The 20,582-nt window shown below is 39.9% G+C and overlaps 1 protein-coding gene across 1 annotated transcript in view; it reads left to right on the top strand.

Annotated features, from left to right (window-relative positions):
• The window catches only part of SORCS3 (sortilin related VPS10 domain containing receptor 3), a gene marked incomplete at both ends in the record, with an annotated part of 603,941 nt that extends 583,745 nt beyond the window's left edge, over positions 1-20,196 (top strand). Inside the window, 7 exons of the mRNA XM_080913549.1 lie at positions 3,497-3,620; positions 6,463-6,575; positions 10,436-10,567; positions 12,297-12,396; positions 13,317-13,422; positions 19,213-19,373; positions 20,132-20,196. Coding sequence (XP_080769675.1) covers positions 3,497-3,620; positions 6,463-6,575; positions 10,436-10,567; positions 12,297-12,396; positions 13,317-13,422; positions 19,213-19,373; positions 20,132-20,196 — 801 coding nt within the window. The remainder of the gene's footprint in view (positions 1-3,496; positions 3,621-6,462; positions 6,576-10,435; positions 10,568-12,296; positions 12,397-13,316; positions 13,423-19,212; positions 19,374-20,131) is intronic.
• Positions 20,197-20,582: the final 386 nt, after the last annotated feature.

The following is a 20,582-nucleotide window of genomic DNA, read 5'->3' as shown; positions in this document are numbered from 1 at the left end:
GCAGCCAGATGAAGATGAGATAAGATTTGCTAGAGCAGGAGGAAGTGAGCTCCTCTCAGAGGACATGATGCTATTGATAAAAGTACCATAACCAGCTTTGTCTTGGGATATAAAGAATCTTCTTGGCAGGGGAGAGGGCCACATGTACCACTTAGGACTGAGAAAGATGACAAGGGAATAGTGAGGTTTTCCTGGAGAGAAAACAGTGAAAGGATGAACGTCGTGATGCTGAGCAATGAAGGAAATAAGAGGCAGCAGACTGGACAGAAGGACAGTGTAAGACAGACACCACCCGAGGAAAGAATTCAGAGTCTGGAAAGATATTCTTATTTTCTTATTATCCCTTCCAAAAATTTTCACCTAGTATATATTCAGATATATAATAAAATGGCCAGAATTTTGCAAGGCATGTCTTTATAGTCATCATAAGATTTATTAGGGAATGTCCCAAGGTTATCTCGGCAAGTCTATCCATCTATTTCGTGATTTTTAAAGGTTTATTTTAAAATAACACTTACGTGCTTTGTTGTAAATCATTAAGCTTGCAAACCATTGAATATAGTTCATTGTTTCTTGATAGTTTTTCTCTTTGGATACTGTTTCATGAAACACACACACACACACACACACACACACACAGCATCCACACTAACACCTGCTAGCACAGATAGATGGCCCCAGGCTGTGTCCAAACCAGGTAGCTCTCTCCTCTTGTCTCAATAATTCTCCATTTCTAGCTGTCATCAGGCATGCCCTGGGCTTCCAAATTCCTGAGAAGGCTGGGATGCACCCTTGCACACCACACTCTGCCCTACCCTTGTCTAGAACTCAGTTGAGTCACTGCGTGAAGGAAAACACCACACAGCCTTAGTTTAGAATCAACAGGTAACACAATCCCTGGGCACAGACTACAGCATCCTAATTTTACAAACTATTCTGTTAGAAATCCTCCAGTAGTGGATAATAGTGGACCCGTCACTCAAACTGACAGCCTCTGGCTTCCTACATTTTGTCTGTTTCCTTGCTCTCCCCTGTTCAAAACCCATGCTGTCCCTTTCTCCTGTTTTCTCTCCCTTTTTCTGCCCCAGAAGTCCTGCCTACTTGCTCAGTGATTGGTCCTTTGTAATGTTTATTTATTAGGGGATGATCCTACCCCAGGATGCTATAAGATGAATCAACAATAGAATGTATGAATCTGCAGTGTATATTTACTTGGGTAGGCCAACTGTGATGCTACCATATTACCATCCTTCTGTACGTTTCCTGTATGTTCTTAGCCATTCTCCATGCCAGAATCTTCCTTATCATAGACTTGCCTACTATAGAACATCATAAAAGTGTAATCACATAATAAAATTGCCTTCTTTCACTGCTCATGGTTTGGAAGTCACAATCTGTATTTTTATATGTATCTAGGTATAGACATACATTAATATTATTTTCTATTTGTTATATGAAAAGTCTATGGTTAATTTTTATTTTTTCATTGGTAAATTTCCAGACTGTCTACATTTTAAAGCTGATATAAATAGCTGCTGAAAATTTCTTTAAATGTATATGAATGTTTTCCCTTGACTAAATTCCTGGGACTACAGTTGAAGATCATAAAGTGTGAAATGGCATAGTCACTTTGAAAAGGTTCTTACAATTTCTAACAAGATAAACTTTTCCAAAAATGGTTGCAGTGATTTTATATTTCTTCCAAAATAGCATGGGAGTTCTAGTTTGCTTTGCATTTGCAATATCATTTTATATTTTTCCAGAGTTGAGGAGCAAACCCAGGGCCTTGCATTTGCTAGGCAAGAGCTCTACCACTGAGCTAAAGCCCCAAACCTGCCATTGTCATTAAAAAAAAAACTTTTAAACATTATGCTATTAAATTTGATGTCTCATTTTGTTTCCAAAGATCTGGGGTGGCCTCTGAATGGTAAGACTTAATACAGTTAGAATGATTTTCTGCTCTTTCAGAGGACCTTCACTTAATTCCCAGCACCCACATGTTGGCACTCAACCATTTATAACTGCAGTTCTGAGCTATTTGTTACCCTCTTTTGGACTTGGAAGGTACCACACACATGTTATGCACAGACATACATGCAAGCAAAACATATATACATGTAAAAATAAATAAGACATTTAAAAATCGGATTCTAAACAGATTTGGCTATTCATTGTATATATGATATAGACATTTCTACCTTATTCTTTTTTCAATTCCAAAGGCACATCTGTGTGCATTATAGAGCCATATGTATGGCAAATAATCCCTATATCTTACTAGATGTCCTCATTTGGGGAAAATTGTATTTCTTTTTTTTTTTATTCAATGAACATAGAAGAAAAGATATCAGTAGCTTAGGCAGTATATCATCAGCCTGATCATCAATAAGTGCTATAGATTTTGAACAGAAGAAATAACATTAGTTCTTCAGAACTAACCCTGCCAAATTCTGCTGAGCAGAAACGGATTTCAGTCTTACAGATGGAACACTGTCTAAAAACTACATCTTCAAGTCTTTGCATCTCTCTGTGTGAACACATCCAACCTGTCCTGGATATACACTGTGAGAGTCGGCACATACTTACCCCCTTAGAGAGCACTTTAACAAGCTACATTATTCTTCTTTGTTTTATTATTTCTGTGTGCAAAGAGGAGAGGGATTCTGCTCATCTCTGCCTGAGCCATATCTTCCCTACATGCCTTAGTTCAGCCTTCAGCTTCTATACCAAAGCAAATGAAACATTAGAGGATGTGGGCTTTAAGAACCTTACTAAATATTGACGCTTCCATCTTAGGATCTGATTTCTCCTCTATAAGTACCTGCTTATATTATATTTCTCTTTTTATCCTTCATAAACCCATATATTCTGCTAAGTCAGGAGGAAGAGAAAAGAAAGCTGAATCACAACCTATGATTTATGCATGCTTGAATATTCTCAAACTAATAAAAAACGGCAAAAAAATGCTTTGCAAGTGAAAACATATAGTTCATCAAAAATCTATCATAAGGCCATTGCATTGCTTTGTGTATGTTTGTTGTATGAATGACACTTTGCTTAAATCAGGTGACACTGAAGTAAATTATGGGTCACTTCTTTGAAAAGTCCCTGTAGCTCAATGGAGTATGGCATAGATTGGAAAGGGTACTGGATATTGAAGTGATTCTTTGTTACAAGGGCCACTGGGTACAGGCTTTAAAAGCTGCTGTGATTTTGCCCGGGAGAAAGAACGTGGTGTTGCTTATCTTTTCAGAATTAAAGTTTTATGAAATTTTTAATTGATGAATATTCTTTTAAGTTCCCAGAGAAATAAACACGGTTTGGAGGAACTAGATAAACTTTTAGGTTCTTTTCTCATTTTTTTTTTTTTTTAAGTGAAAAACCCTTGGCGCTGTCATGCTATGCATATGCATGACATTCTGAGATTTAAAAGAATGAGAGGCAATCTGGTACCCCAGGGAAGACTGAAGGGGTATTGCTGTTTTCTTTTTTGCAGCCCCTCATCACCTTGGACAGCAGCATCTCTTTCACATTCCTTGCAGAGGGAACCAACACCATCACTGTCCAGGTAGCTGCTGGGAATGCCCTCATCCAAGACACAAAAGAGATTGCAGTACATGGTAAGTTGTGAACTGTGAATGCAGTCATGTGATGTTTCTGTTTGCTCACGCAGTTCCCTGTTCCTATCCTGGAGCCAACCATAAACTGCTTTAGAATTTATCAGGTTAATAGGGAGATGATTGACATCTGCAAATGTAGACTTCGTTGGATAGAGAAATTAAATTGAAAAATAACCAGATCACTGGTAGGCATTGTTTGTCTCTTGTTCAGGTATAATTCTTATGGTGCTTCTAGATGGTTGGGGTACTTATTAGATAAGGAGAGCTAGAGCAGAAGAATGAGCTTGGTATGATGATATTAAGTTGTCTACAATATGTGTTCAGCCTTTATGGTGTGACATGGTACAAGTGATCTGTCTACAAAGTGAGAGGAGTAATATTCCTCATCCTATAGAATTCATATCTTGAGTGATGAGATGATCTACCCAGAAGGAATATGTTCCCCCCCCCCCTTTTTTTGGTAAGGGGAAGTCCCTGAAGTTGAATTTAAATTTTATTTAATCTTTCCTTTTAAACTCCAGATTTTATCCCCCTCACAACCCACCTTCTGACTGTTCTACTTCCCATATGTCCTTTTCACCACCACCCTTTCTCCATGAGGATGTCCCTGCTCCCAAACCCCACCCCACCAGACCTAAGATGCAGCTTAGATGCATCTTCCCTGACTGAATCCAGACTCAGCAGTCCACTGCTGTATATGTGTTACAGACCTCATATTAGCTGGTGTATACCTTGTGATTGGTGGTCCAGTATCTGCGAGATCTCAGGGTCCAGGTTAATTGAGACTGCTGGTCCTCCTACAGGGTTACCTTCCTCAGCAGCTTCTTCTAGCTTCTCCCTAATTCAACCACAGGGGTCAGCAACTTCTGTGCATTGGTTGAGTATAAATATCTGCATTTGACTCTTTCAGCTGCTTGTTGGGTCTTTTAGAGGGCAGTCATGATAGGTCCCTTTTTGGCAGCATTCTCTAGCCTCAGTAATAATGTTAGTCCCTGAAGCCTCCCCTTAAGCTGGATCCCAAGCTGGGCCTGTTGCTGAACCTCCTTTTTTTTCAGGCTCTCCTCCAGTTTTGCTTGTGCAGTTCTTTCAGACAGGGATAATTATTGGTTAGAGTTTTTGACTGTGAGATGGCAATTGATGCCCTGTCTTTTTGCTGGAGGTGGGCTCTACAAGTTGCCTCTCCCTACTGTAGGACATTTTATCTAAGGTCCCTCCCTTTGAGTCTTGAGAATCTCTCACCTCCCAAACTCAAAGAAAAAAATATCTCACATGATCATCACCTTAGATGCTAAAAAAGCATTTGACAAAATATAATAGTCTTTCATGATAAAAGCATTGGAGAGATCAGGAATCCAAGGTCCATACCTAAAAATAATAAAAGCAAATTTCTGCAAATCAAGAACCAATACCAAATGAAATGGAGAGATACTTGAAGCAACCCCACTCAAATCTTGTACAAGTATTTCCACTGTCCCCATATGTATTCAATATGGTACTTGAAGTTCTAGTTAGAACGATAGGACAACAAAAAGAGATCTGGGAATACAAATTGGCAAAAAGGAAGTAAAGGTATCACTATTTGCAGATGATATGATAGTATTCATAGGCAACCCCTATAATTCTACCAGAAAACTTCTATAGCTGATAAACAACTTCAGCAAAGTGACTGGGTATAAAATTAACTCAAATGAATCAGTAGCCTTCCTTTATACAAATGATAAATAGGTCTTTCTTCTTAGATTGTTGGAAACTCCAGCATCAATGTCTGCAAAGGTTTTTGATAAGACTAAAATCATAAGCTTATGTAGCTCTATACACATGATATAGTGATATATGTCTGGAAAGTTAAAGCAAAACTGTCTATGAGAATAAAGCATAGTAAAAGAGGGGGTATAAGGAAGCTCCTATAGAGGAATATCAAAGGCATATGCTCATCTATAAAAACATTCTTATGAAGCTTAATACCATGTACTGTGGATGTACAGCAATAAAAATAATTATAAGCTTAAATGAAGGCAGGGAAGGTGATGAGCAGGGTTGTTACATGTCCTGAACCCTGAAAATTAGATTTTTTAAAATTACTACATTTATTTAAATGAAGTTGATTGTCTTATGTTTCCATTCCTGTAGACCTCCCATAAGTTCCCAGATAGCCACTATCATTGTAATGGTCTAGAAAATTATACAAGTGTATGGAATGTTCTGACGAAGGCAATTTCTACAGTATTGTCCTGATAAGATTTTTTTTCCCTACTTTCCGCCATCTGGTCACTGGAGCCCCTACTTATATAACCTGAGGTAAATATTTTTATCAAAGTGTAAATGTTGTGCTGAAACTGGCACACACAATAAATGCTGATTTTCATGAATGAGCACCAAGAGGACAACTTGTCTACTCACCAATCAGATCAAGAAAAGAAGTGTTACCTTACATCCCTAAAGAAAAGGTTTAACCTACTTTCCTCCCCTGTGAGGCTTTTTATAGCGTAATCAACAATGGAACTGAAGGACAGAGAAGGGGGAAAGCTTGCATTCCAGATAAGCCCTGATTATTATGTTTCAGGTTGGCTTTGAGGTATCCACAGGAGGGAATTCAGATCTCCTTCTGGGTTTTTTGCTTGTCTTCCATGTCAGCCAATATTGCTCATAGAAGTTAGCAACACAGGGAAGAGCGCTGGTTGGAATTTCCATTTTTTTCAGAACCAAAGAAAGACTAAAAATAAGGAAATGTATCCAAAGCCTGTGAAGAGAACTGCTTCCTGGTGTTCATGGATATGCACCCAGGCCCATCAAATTCTTATCACAGTGCACTAGCTTCACCTGACATTCTGTCTCCTTGCAGAATATTTCCAGTCACAGCTCTTATCATTCTCTCCGAATCTGGATTACCACAATCCTGATATCCCTGAGTGGAGGCAAGACATTGGCAATGTCATCAAGCGAGCTCTGATTAAAGTAAGTTGGCTGTACTTTGGACTGCTTACTTTTGAGCGAAGGAAAGTAGATGGCAGTGCCAAGAATGGAAGCTGCTCTTCTATAAACACGTAGAGATTGTTTCTCCATATGGAAAAGAAAAGGAAGAACAGGAAAAACTAGAGAAGGAGAGAAAAGAAGAGAAATGAGACAGAAAACTGAGAATGTAAGAGAGGCCAACCTAGTGTTTAAAGACAGAAGTTGGCTCAGTGTTGGTTCCAAGTATTTCTGAGATAGACCCTCTTTATAAAAAAGTGATAAACTGCTTGGTGATACCCTTTGCCTATGAGTAAAGCCTTCATAAATAGATATTTAACTACACTAGATTACCACTGACCACACAGGACACCCAGAGGGCTAGGAAACAGAGCAACCCACCAGGGAAATGCACCTATAGATTTGAGCCAAGGTCATGTTCTCTTTGTTGAAAATAAGACATTTGTTTAGCATTCTCATAGCTATACACTAGAATTTTGAGATGAATGAAACAGGTCATTTGAGTGGAGATGTAAATCTAATGTACAATAATTCTATAGCAGAGATATAACCAGCATCTCCAAAAGGCACAGAGAAATGTGTAACTTTCCTGTCCTAAGGATTACAACAAGATGAATAAAGATATGCAATTTAATTGATACTTTCTGAACTATTGACATGGTTCTGGAGGAGATATTGGAACATATTTTAACAGATATACATCAGTTAAAAGGGAACAAATGGTGCCTTTTAGAATGAACAGTCCAGGCAAAGCAATTCCTGCTGGAAGAGCTCATTACATTGCAGAAATGACATAGAATTTGATGTGGTCAATCTGCATCTGACAAGAAAACAAAGTGGGCAATGGCTGCCTAGAGTGATTAAGCCCTGGTATGAAGATTCTGAAGAGCTAAGTTGTAGGCATCAGAGTATGTGGAAGGAATGGTGTCTTCTTTACATAATAAAATGCTGTCAGTAGATAGATTTTCCAGGTACCTATTGTGGAGGCAATGCAAAAGAAAGGCTGACAGGGTAGGAAGAACAGAGTGTGAGGGTGATTTCAAAACAAATGAAAAGGTTGTGTTGACTAGGACCAAGAAAAATCTCAAGGATAAAGAAATCAAAGTCTCATTAAGAAAACGAACAATAAAAATAAGAGGAACATATTTGTGAGAGGCAAAACAACACTCTGCAATTCAGACAGTATGTAGGAAATGTTCTCCCCTTTGCCTACTTGGGTACTATATGGGACAAATGTAGTTGGGGAACCATATCAATTTAGAAGAAATGAGAAATGACTTTGTGAATATGATCATTTGGAAATGTAGATCTGAGGGTCAAGCAGAGGTTCAGGCTAGAAGGAGAGATGTTAGAACCAATGCTTTGGAACACTTTAGTCTGGCTATGGAGGAAAATGAGGGTGGGGAATGAAGATTGCTGAAATGTCTGAAAGCATGGGGAAATGAGCCAGAGGGAAAGATACGGAGAACGAGCTGACAGAATGGAAGCAGAATAAGTAAGTGAGGAGCGGAGCACAGAGGGGAATTCCTATCGGCAATGTCTAAAGGGACCGTCAAACTTTTATAAAGGAATTTTTCATAGAAAGAAATACAAATAGAATGGCTGTTATGCTTTGTTCTGCTTGGGCTGCTTGGACTTATACATGACAAACATTTATCTCTTGAAAGTCTGCATGTTAAAAAGTTGAAGATCATGGCATTGGCAAGGGTGTGATTCATGGAAGACATTCCCTCACTTGGTATTCACAGGATGGGAAGAGGGCAATGTGACTATCTCAGACTACTTTAATAAAGACATTGACTTTGGTCATGAGCGTCCTACCCTCCTGTCCTAATTACCTTCCATAAACCCTTTCTTGTACCATCACTCTAGTGATGAGGCTTAAAACAAAAGTTTGTAAGAGGAATATAAGTACTTAGACCATAGTCTATATGCTCACCATAGCATCCAGCATGGGGTCAGGTTCCTTGAGCCTGTGGCTCCTAAAAACTTAACAGTTTTTGAAGTAACCTTTGGAGGACTGCATACCACATGGTACATAGACCTCAAATTTTAAAAGGTCCTTCAGATGGCTTTAAATGAATGTAGAAACATAGCTTTCAAGGTCCCACTATGATCTCTGAGAGACCCTGATGTAACTATTCTTGAATCAAGGATCACAGCAGCCAAGGCACTGATAGGTTCACCCCTTTTCTCCACTGGATAATCCTCAGCATAGTGAACTCTTCTCTGATTTATGCACCAGAACTCAGAGAGTTCCAGATACTTGGTGGTCATGCCTCCCTGCAGGGGACTGAAACATCTGGGACTGTAAGACAATGTCTTAATGGTTGGTAGATTTGCTAGACTTGATTGCTTTTTCTGCCTCTCTTCCTGGTTCTCTTGTGTTCTTTATAACATCCCTGAGAGTTAGCTCCAATCATTAAGCCAAGTTCTACATGGGAATCAGAGCTGAGCAAATAGGAAACAATCTCCCCTCCTGCCTCCATTCAATACAGCAAGCATTCATTGGTTCGTTGAGTTTCTACCATGCCAAGAAACTTTGGAAGAGTAAAGTATCCTCAAAGATTTTCAGGAATGCCTGGGACAGACATAACTTTTCAGAAAACCTTTCAGAACCTTTTAGATACAAGTGTAGAAAACAGTGGAGATGATCTACATCCCTGGAGAGGGAGGCCATGGGGATTTGAATAATCTGGAGAAGATTATCGTAGGAAGATGGTCACATGAGTCTCCTGGGGGAGAGGTGATATTTCAACTGAATCACATGTCCTCCATCACATTTTTATTGGGAGAACAGGCAGTTTTCTGGATGAAAGACCATCAATGCACACCAGAAAAAATAATCCATGGGAAAGTTCAGTTTACTCTCACCCAATTTTTCAGTCAAAAGTTTGCCTCTTAAGTTTTCAATCAAAGAAATCAATAAAATCATCCACTCAAGAATAGGAAAATTGATTCATCACCTCATGTTAATGTTCAGTATTTTAATTTTATATTCTTTTATATTTCTATACACTTGTAACTAAAAAATGTATAAAAGTATATGAGTGTGCAACCGTGCTAAGCGTCTGTGTGGCCTTATAGTGCTTCAAACTATAAATATGTTCTTCCAGGTGATTATACCAGTGTTTTCCTAATTTTTGAATGTTTAATCTTTTCATTTATTCCCTATACTACATAGTATTATGTTTCTTCCTATGTGTGGCTTGTCAAACATTTTGAACCACTTCTTTAGGACAAAGCACACTTCAGTCGCTGATTGAAGAATATGAATATTTTTATAGCCTGAATGAGATTCCTTTGGAGAGAAAATGGATGATAGGTATCAATTCCTTTTCACAGTGCCAGCCCCATGTAGGGACTCCCCTTCCACAGCCACACCAATAATGCTCTTACACTTAAAGCATCCCTGTTTTAGCCTGAGAAGACAAGTGTTCTTCTGCTGTTATTTTGAATTTGCTTCTCCCTATGTGTGTTTATAACAGCTTGCTCCTCATTTGGAGCCAGTATATTCAAATTGGAGCCACCGTTCCAGTTCTCTCAATTGAAAAAAAAAGTAGAAAGTAAAATATGAGGAAAACTTATTTCCGAAACCATGTGGAATACCCTCAAAGTTTCAGCAAAAATTCAAATGAGGGCAGGAGAGAAGCCAATGATTCACCACCTGGCAACTTGAGGGGAAACAGGAGCGATGTCTGGGTGCACGCTACAGTCTGGGGCTGAAATAGTGTGTGTTGAAATGCTCACACAGGCAGGATGGCTATGAAGAGTACTCTTTTCCCGGCTAACCTTGCGGTTGCATGGCTCTTGAACCCTCACTGTTTGATCGAAATGCTTTACAGGTGACCAGTGTCCCAGAAGACCAGATCCTTGTGGCCGTGTTCCCAGGTCTCCCCACTTCAGCAGAGCTTTTCATCCTCCCACCTAAAAACTTGACAGAGAGGAGGAAAGGCCACGAAGGGGATCTAGAACAAGTAAGTGAGCGCTGCCACCTCACTGGACTCTGAGTTAATGACCCTGCCGCCACACTAGACTCTGAGCTATGTAGAAAGTTGTCTTCAGTCAAAGAGGGAGAAAAGCTTACCACATAGCCTGTGACATTTCCCCGAAGATCCATGATTGTAAACAACTGTCGACCTTCTGCAGAATAAATAAAAACAGAATAGTGTCCCTGGCCTCTTATTACAGGGCTTGGAATCCCTGAAACTCACTCATGTGTCTTTTCAGTAGCTTCTGGGTAACAAGGAGACAGAGAAGGGCAAAAGAGAGAGGATGGCTAAAAGGGACACCCAGCAGACATGCAGAAGTGGACATGCTTGGGTTTCTCTGCTTATGGAAATGAGGGCTTTTTGTCTTTAAACGGCATGGGCCCTAGAGATGCTGGTCAATTTAACTACGTTTCTGGAGAGAAAACAAACTGCTTTTAGATAACATTTCGTTGGAGAGAGATGGATTGCCTCATTTTGCTTTGACAATGGGAGCAGCATTTCCAAAATGGGTTGTAACTGACTGTCATTATTGTTTGAACACACGGTTCATGTGATCTGCACATAGTCCTGGAAGCAAATAGGGCCCGAGTCTGCAGTTTCTCTCCATCACGTCTGCTTCCACTGGTTTATTTCTGGCTATTCATAGTGTCACCCTCTCCTACCTTCTCATGATGCCAAGTCGGGAGACAAGGAAATAAGAAGGGGCAAAGCTGCTGAAATTCTGTGTGATTTAAATGTAATGGTTTCTATGTGGAGCAGCCATTGCTCAGAGTCTGCATCCTTCTGGTTCTCACCGGGCCTGGATGATGCAAATCTTTATGTCCATCCACAGTGCTCAGACTGAAGAACAGATATTGTGCTTTCTTCTGGATGCATGTTACAGTCAATCAAAAGTAACTCATCCTCAGGTGCACATATCCCTTTTCTTGGATTCCATTATCACAAAATGGCATGTGGCAATCGTGCACTGCCTTTGGAAGGTACACTGACCATCCATTTAGGGAAATGGGTAATTGTATTGATGGATAGCAGCTCTGGTATTAAGATGTGGATAACCAGATAGTAGTTGGGGGCAACAGTCTGTGAGTCTCGGCTTTCCTGTGGGAATTACAGTGATAAAAATCGATGCTATGTGTTATGAGACTTGCTGGGGAAAAGCAAAGAGGAAATTATCTCATAAAAGGAGGCAGTTGCTACTTTGATGTGTGCTTCCTGTTGTCTCTGGGATGGAATAGACGCGGGATTGGGCTGGGACTCTGCATGTACTTCAATCCCTGCAGGTGTCTCTGTAGCCAGTACGTTACTTGATCAGATTAAAGAACTAATGAACTAATGGTGGGTTGACATTCTTTCAACGAACCCACAACACACCTCTGGTTATGAGGGCAGGGATGAAAGAGCTCTAAGCTAGAAGTTGAGTGAAATACTATGTCTGTTGGAGCTCTCATTCACGGGGAGAACTGGGAAGCTGTTCTTTCTTCTTTGACATGCCTCTTTCCATCTCTCTGCTTCTGGGTTTCATGCAGCTCTGTAGGATGTGTGAGAATCAAGCTGATGTCCCTATCCCATGAATGAACTTGGTTCTAATTTTATTATTTATTATTATTATTATTATTATTATTACTATCATTATTATTATTTTGGCCATTTGACTTGTGAGGGAGCACTGATCACTTGTCGCATCTATCCATAATCTTTCTCTCTTGTTTTACAGATTGTAGAGACACTATTTAATGCACTTAACCAAAACTTGGTACAGTTTGAGCTGAAGCCAGGTGTCCAGGTCATTGTTTATGTCACACAGCTGACATTAGGTGAGTGCTTGCTGGTAGTTAAGGGATGTGAGGACGGATGGGCCATAGTTTTAAGCAGAAAAGGAATGAGATAATCTCTAAAACCTTTTCCATAGGTGATGCAATAACAAAGCCTGTATGTGTGCCAATGGCTGAGAGAAGGTAGTCCTGTGTTTCTGAGGGTACTTTGGAAGGTACCACAGAAGGCCTTTCTTACAAGGGTTTTTGCAGTCAAACCTGCATCATATTTAGAGAAAATGTTCTTTGGTTTTTTTTTTTTTTTTTTAAACTCTGTCTTTATGTTTGAGATGGTTGGGTTTTATGGGTAATTTTTAGACTCTTCAAAAGTCTTTGATTTTCTGAATTTTTCTTAGAGGTCAGCTTAGGAACCTCTTAAACCCATTCCTTTAACCACATGTGAGTTCACACAGAAAGAAGGACCAGTTAGCTGTTGCTGGGTGCCTTACAAAATAAAAAGAAATGGCATGTCCCGTTGAGCATTGATGTGTAGCGCCAAGAGCCTAATTTCAATGGGTCTTACTGATCTCAGAATTTTCTGGTAAAGAGTTACTAAAACTCATCACCTGGGAGATTTGTACCAGCAGAGTGCAGTAGAAAAAGGGTCCAACAGTCCAAGGTTGTATCTGTGGTTAATCAAAGGTTGTCAATGTACCGCCATATTGTTAAGAAGACTAAGGAGGCAAAGAATTCAAGACCCCTCCTCCCTCAACAAGTCACGAGCATTCAGTTTACACCCTGATCAGCAAGCATTCCCGATGTAACAGAGGAGCTAAGTTTCCTGGAGTGTCCAGAACAACTCTTCTCATTCCTGGGAGCTTTTTACGGGCGTGTAAGTCAGGGTGGACTGTGAGCCTCTGTTCTCGGGCGCATAGCACCTCAGCTCCGGCTTCAGAGTGAGCACACCTCTTCTTCTCTCCTAGCTCCCCTGGTGGACTCTAGCGCCGGGCACAGCAGCTCTGCCATGCTGATGCTCCTCTCGGTGGTGTTTGTCGGCCTGGCTGTGTTTCTGATCTACAAGTTTAAAAGGTATGTGCTACTGGCAGTCGAATTGTATCTCAAGGCCACAGTCATAGCAGTTACCTCTGCCTGTGACCAGTGTTCCTCAACCCACGCCAGCAATATGATCTTCATTTATTGACACTGAATAAAGGTTCAAGAGTGGCCAAGGGCAAAGGAGCAAATGTTTGTAGAATCAGAGCTATATTCACTATGCAGACTTAATAGATTAAGTAAATGAGGTCTAGTTGTACAATCACATGTCTGTATACATATGACTCTATCTTATCTTATAGCTATCTAGTCTTTCTTTGTAAATTTGCATGCTACGTGATGAGCATATAGCTCAATTTGTAAAGCATCTGTCCAGCCTGCTCAAGGCCCTGGGTGTGGTCCCCGTTACCTCATAGCAACCATAATGGCACATGGCTGTAGCTCTAGGACTTGAAAGGTAGAGGTAGGGATACCAAACATTTAAGATCATCTCCAGCTACAAGTTTGAACCTACTCTGGGCTACATAAGACTAGGATTCAATTTAAAAAAGAGAGAAAAGAAAAGAACATTGCATATTATATATTGCTCCCATTTTCTTCTTTCTCCCGTTTCTCAAAGGGAATTTTCAGGAAAAGAAAGACCCACATGTGATCAGGAATTATTTTTTGAAACCACCATGAATGGTGACATAACAGTATATTAACAAAATGAATAAAGCTGGGATGAACAATTATGCATTAGTATTCAAAGTACGTGAGTCTCCAAAGAGGTTTACTGATGCAAATTGTAACGGCTGGCATGAGAGGGAGTCAGCTTCCTGATGGCATTTATACCCTTGGGCAACTGTCTTCACATCTCCATGACTCCATTTCCACATCTGTGAGATGTGGGAAAACAATCCTATCTCATTGTATTGGTGCGTGAATTGAGCGTATTAATTATTTTTAATAATCATAGGATTATATGCCATAATTATTTGGTAGCTTCAGCTACCATATGATAAGTACTCAAGAAAACTTGACGTATTCTCAGTAAGGAAGATCTAGCAACCATGAATCCCAGTAATGCTTGTGGGCCATACACTGGTAGGGAACCTAATAGGCTCTCAGATATTATGATGAAGAGACATACTTTGGGAAAGTCTGAGAAAAATAAAAGGACATAATTTATTTATTTGAGGTTTCTGTATTATCTTTAATCTTTTCTTACAGTCCAGTCATTATCTACCTTCCATTCTGTTCACCATAGTGATTCATCCCAATTCCTTCTCCCCTCCTACCTCCTACCCCAGTCTCCAAAAGGATGCCTCTACTCTCACACTTCTCCATACCCCACAAGGCCTCCCCATTTTCTAGAGCCTCAAGTCTCTCAAGGTTTAGGTGCATCATGTATCACTGAGGCCAGACCAGGAGGGCTTCCACTGTATATGTGTCAGGGGCCTAGGACCAGCTAGTGTATGGCTAACTACCTGGTTGGTAGTTCAGTGTCTGAGAGATCTCAGGGGTACAGGTCTATTGAGACTGCTGCTGCTCACCCTCTTCCTTGACTTCTTCAAGCCATTGACTTTTTAAAGCATACCTTAGTCTGAGAGTGTTCTCAGGATGAGAAGAATACCTTTGTAGATTTTAAAGGAAGTTGATGGGAGGTGGCTTTATTCTTCTCTCCCCATTTTTTTTTCTTTTCCAATGGATATTTCAGTTTCTTAGAAACATAATTTTTATTTGATATAAGGCTGATTGTTAGTCACAAGGGCAAGGATTTCCCAACTCTCTCATGCTCACAGGAAGAACAGACTTGGCCTACTTTGCTAGTGGATTTATAAACCTGAATGTGATTCATGTGCTTTTGGTTCAAGGTGGGTCACTCATCTATTCCTGATTGCTTTGGATAGAGAAAAAACCCTTAGGGCATAATTAAAGAGAAAATGTTTAATAAGGAAAGAAAACCACCATTTTATGGATGTACTTAAATTATATGCAAAACCTAATGTCAGTCATCTGAGGAATTGTTTGCGAAAATTTCTGGGTTGTGGTGAACGTAAAGACTGGGGTATGAGTATCAATCGAGCCAAATGCTGTCAATCGTGTTCTTGCGTTGAGTCCACAGCGGATGAAGGTGAGGGTCAATGGAAGCCATGCAAGAAGCAACTTTTATTTATCTCCAAATCAAAGCAAGACAACTCGTAACTTAGAATTTGTCTCTAGTTATATAAAGGTTCCAAAACGCCTCACACAGTCAACTTCTTTCTGTAGACAGATGTAGCATTGTAGACTTCTATACATGAGTAATCTTACCACAGTGGGAGCTCAGAATTAGTCTACCTTGTATTTCTCAATTATCAGCCAGAACTTTCTGTCTCTGACAGTAGATTAGTGCCCGTCAAACTGGATGAACAGCTTTAAGCCAGACCTTTAACCTTTGCTTTCCTACAATGTTCTTGGATGTTTTTATCCTAAAGGGTCAGGCCCTTTGGCGATACTCTGGTGAATTTTTTTTTTTTTTTTTTTTTTTACTTCTTTGGTCTTGTTTTTCTCCCTATCTTGCAGCATCCCAATGGTGGCTGTGCAGAGTGTGCCACCTAGCAAAGAAGTAAAGGTCGGGCTATACTTCCTGTGCCTCCCACTCTCTTTTGCCAAATCATTACCATCCAACAGAGTATGCCATACTAATAAACATGCATCATAATCTGCACTGATATGGAAGCCCCTAGTTTGACTGGAAAACTCGGTTTTTAATTTTGACTTAATTGAAAATCCAAATAGTCACACCTGGCTCTCAAACACCAATGGACAGTTCAGACAAAGCTATGGGGTCGGTTTCATTTTTGTTTCTAGATTATTGGCTATACAGTGTATATAAGCAAGATATTCTTTTTCTGGCTACCAGCACAAACTAATTTAAACATTCATTCATTAGACAGATACATATTAGGTGCCTACTATGTTCTATGTACTGAAAACCACCCACCCACCAAGGTTAAGTAAAGGAGAGTGAAGAGGGATCCGTAAAATCTTTCAAGTAAATATCACCCGCCCCTCCCATTACATCTGCCTCATAGATAGCAAGTGTGATTTCCAGACACCTTAGCACTGTAATTCAAAATGATTGTGAAGTGACTTTTACTTTCTGAAAAATCCCCTTCAAGTCTGGCTTTCTGTCATTGTGTATCTTTTTCTCTCGTTATTCAAGAAAAATGTTAGAGACCTTACATTTCTTTCTACCTCTTAAAAAAAGGTTTTCATTATAGTTCAAAGTCTGCTTTCCTCATAGCTGGAGCAAATGAATATAAAGTGCACCTGGATTTTGTTTACCTGCTTGCTTTTTTGGGGTACTTGGGCTTCTCCATCTTATTCTTCTCACTTAAACCTGTACAGATATGTGGCCCAGACACATGCATTGATCTTTTTATAGAAACACAGAGCTCAGACTTGACTGACATATTCAAAAGTTCCTCAAGTGGATGCATGCTTTAAGCAATGAAAAGCAACTTGACAGCCTTTTCTAATGTTACAAATTGTGATGTCAGCGTCAGTTCCTCCAGCCATCTATAAAAGATGAAAACATGCTTGTTTTCAGGGATTGAAATAGAGTGAGCCGTTATTGTAAGGCCTAATGAGTGCAAACACTCACAGGTGCGCTTAGCACAACAGGAGGAGTAGATAATGCATTCTAGGTATAACCCTTAAGTGTGCAGATCTACAAACAGGAATTTCCCCAGACTTAGAAAATATTAATTTTACAGTTGGACATAACAGGCATGACCAATCAAAATTTCTAATTGGAAGCAATGTAGGTCATTAGACTATATCTGTATTTATCTAAAGACAACTCTGTCTAATACATATCACCTACCTATCATCTATCTGTCTGTTTGTCTATCTGTCATCTGTCTGTCTGTCTATCTATCTTGTCTATTTATTTTTCTCTCTCTTAGTTTTTCCATTTATCCCAGCCTTGCCTCAAACACATGATATAACTGAGGATGACTTTGAACTGATTAATCCTCATACACGTATCTCCCCAGGGCTTATATTTCAGGGTTGCACATTATGGTCAGTTTATATGATGCTGGAGATTGAACCCAGAGCTTTATGGATGCTGTTCAGATACTTCTGTCAACTAAATTGATATTACAACAATTGAATCTTTTATTTTGTACATTAATAGATTGTGTGGATTTCTATCTCAAAGATCTTGTACATTCAAAGTATAGTAGGTTGGGTTCCACTGACAATGGCCAATAGGAAAAATGAGGACATACATTTTCATGTGCAGAAAGAAAATAAAGATATTGCAATGGAACACAGAGAACAGATAGAGACAAGGTGTTTAAAACTTGCTTTCAGAATTTTCTTTAAGGCAGAAGATAAAAATGTAATAATTGTGTTGATTTAAACTAGGACAATTGAGAGTTGCACTTCTAGGAATTCATGGAATATGCTGGGTTGGATTAGACAGTAGAAGACATTGGCTTTCTGTCATTTTAGAATTTAGTTCAACATCCCTACCATTCAATGAAGTAAGAAAAATATCCTCTGGCTATGATGTGACAACCTACAAAACAGTCTTTGTATTGTAAACCAGTCTAGTAGAATAGATTAAGCATGGGGTTTGGACATTTTATTAATTCATTCAGCAGATGCCTGAGAAATACAACTGTGTGCTAACTGTATTTCTGTGAACAGGGAATTCTTGAAACTTTTCAGTATGAAGTATTTAGTCTAGAGAGAGACAAAGAAGTTTGACAAAACATAGACTGTAATATCATCATAAGTCTATCCCTTACTGGGTTTGTAGAACTTGCTTACAAGTACACATTAAATCAGGAGGGATCAGAGGAGCCTGTAAAAGTGACACATAATCCAAATTCTGAAGGACAGGGATAAGCCATCACCATGGAAACCATAGATGCCTTATAAAGACAGAGGGAACCATTGGTTCATTGTTAAGGCCCCAGGGGGAAGTCTTTTCTATAGATTCTCCCAGATCAACATTTGGATTGATAGGCACCCAGTGGCACCTGGAGCAGCCTCTCCTGAGAACTTGAAAGAACAAAGATCCTGAAACCATCCAGTTTGCACCTATGACATCACAGTTCACATTTTACTGAAGACTGGATGAAAGTTGTCCACATAAGCATGTGAAGAATACTAGATTTCAGTCATGGGGAGGAGCCTGCTGAGACTGAAAGGGACTTTGCCAGAAAATCATGGGGTCAAAGTGGAGGGGAAAGCCAGCCTCAGTAAGATTTTAGTATGAACTTGCCTTCCTCCAACCCTAAGCTGTCTGTTTCGTGTTTTCAGATTCTACTTCTTTTACGTCTTTCAGAGAAGTTACTTGGCCTCTTTTAACCCTTCCCTAAATACACCCTCAGTCCTACAGTGAAGCTACTCTTATTCACACTGAGCAGAGAATGAACCTATCAAAACATTTTATATATTTGATCTAAGTTTGTTACTCTAAAAAGTATTTAAAAAAATGGCTGTAACTGTGTTATTTCGGGTTGTTCATAAAACACGGCAGTGAGAAACAACTGTGCACACCACACCGACTTAGGGAAAGATTGACTCTGTACAATCATACATGACTCGAAGGGCAGCTAATTAAAAAATGTAACAGGTAAATATTTTCAGATATTACTGAGTCATGGGTAGCATCTTACCTGGGTATCTTAGCTCCTGGCTAGCAGTGTATCCTTGGACTCAGTACCTTGTGTGGTGAGGACTTACCTTGTGCCTGTGCCTATTAAAACTTTTTCTTGTCCTTCTCCCCCTCCTATCAAAGGCATGCTCTTTGACCTCACTCTTTGTTTCTACCTGACTTAGGAAAATCCCCTGGATTAACATCTATGCCCAAGTCCAACATGACAAGGAGCAGGAGATGATCGGGTCAGTGAGCCAAAGTGAAAATGCCCCCAAAATCACACTCAGTGACTTCACCGAGCCCGAGGAGCTGCTGGACAAAGAGCTGGACACGCGGGTCATAGGTATGTGTGCCTGTGCCACCACAGTCAGAGTCTGCTGTCCTCTGGATATCTGTCATTAGCTGGTATTATGTGTGACACCAGACAGTCATAGACTGCAAGGCTGGGGAAAAACTGGCTATAGTGACAAACTCTTCCTTTACAATTCATTTGCCACCTCTAGCCACATGAAATTGACAGACTATATTTTTTTTCATTAGAATTTAATAAAGATCAGAAACACTGATGTCCCAGTGGAGGACAACACCAATTATTCACTGCTATTGGGAGTTTTTCTTCTTTTAGCCCATAAACCCAAAAGAAGGCGGGGTGTAGTAGGGACTACCTTTAACGCAGCCAATCTGTTAACTGTGTGAATGCTCAGTAGACACACTCCTCAACTGTAAATGGGAATAATAGTACCAGGAGGCTGTCTAGCTGTCATATGCTGTCTGGAATTCTGTTCTGCAGTTGTTCCCCTCATTAAATGATGTTACGAATTAGTACCATGCCTGCTCCACAGTGTTTGCCACATGCTAAGCTATTACGGTAATGATGAGCACAGAATAGAATGGCTGTCATTCTGTTGCGTCTACCTATAGGCTACTTTGGGGGTGGGAAGAGAAGCTTGCAAGCTGATGGGAATCTCAAGATGCCCTCCTTCATTAACCCTTATTACAGTCTGTTCAGGCAGTTTGGTATTTGGGACAGAAGAAGAAGACTAGCCATCCTAATGGAACTTACCTAGGTTTCCTCTCTGTGTCTTTTCTCCTTGTCTGCAGGAAGCATTGCCACCATCGCAAGCAGCGAGAGCACAAAAGAGATCCCCAACTGTACGAGTGTTTAACAAAGAAGCCACGTGGGCGATCACCTTCCTGACTTTTTATTTTTGATGACTACTATTACTATTATTATGGAAAAATGTCTTTTTTTTACCTTTTGTTTACCAAGGGTCCCTTCATAAATCATGGGCAGATGCTTAGTTTTGGGAGGCAAAAAAAAAAAAAAAAAAAAAGCATTCTTAATTGACCATCACAGGATGAAGGAATTTATGGTTATATTTGTGTTGAGAACGCATCTTCCCACATGTTTCTTGCTTTACTGTTTGTCAGTAGAGCAGAGTTCTTGTTCGGTTCTGTCTTTTTTTGAGTCCGGTTTTTTGTTAACTTCATCTTCCTCTACCCCTCTCAAGCTCCACCCTTTCATCCACATACAGCATAGACCATTCCCCAG

Source organism: Micromys minutus (genome assembly GCF_963924665.1).
Source record: "Micromys minutus genome assembly, chromosome: 2".
NCBI lineage: Eukaryota > Metazoa > Chordata > Mammalia > Rodentia > Muridae > Micromys > Micromys minutus.
The sequence above is the reverse complement of the archived record's forward strand: the minus strand, read 5'-3'. Positions and strand labels throughout refer to the sequence as shown.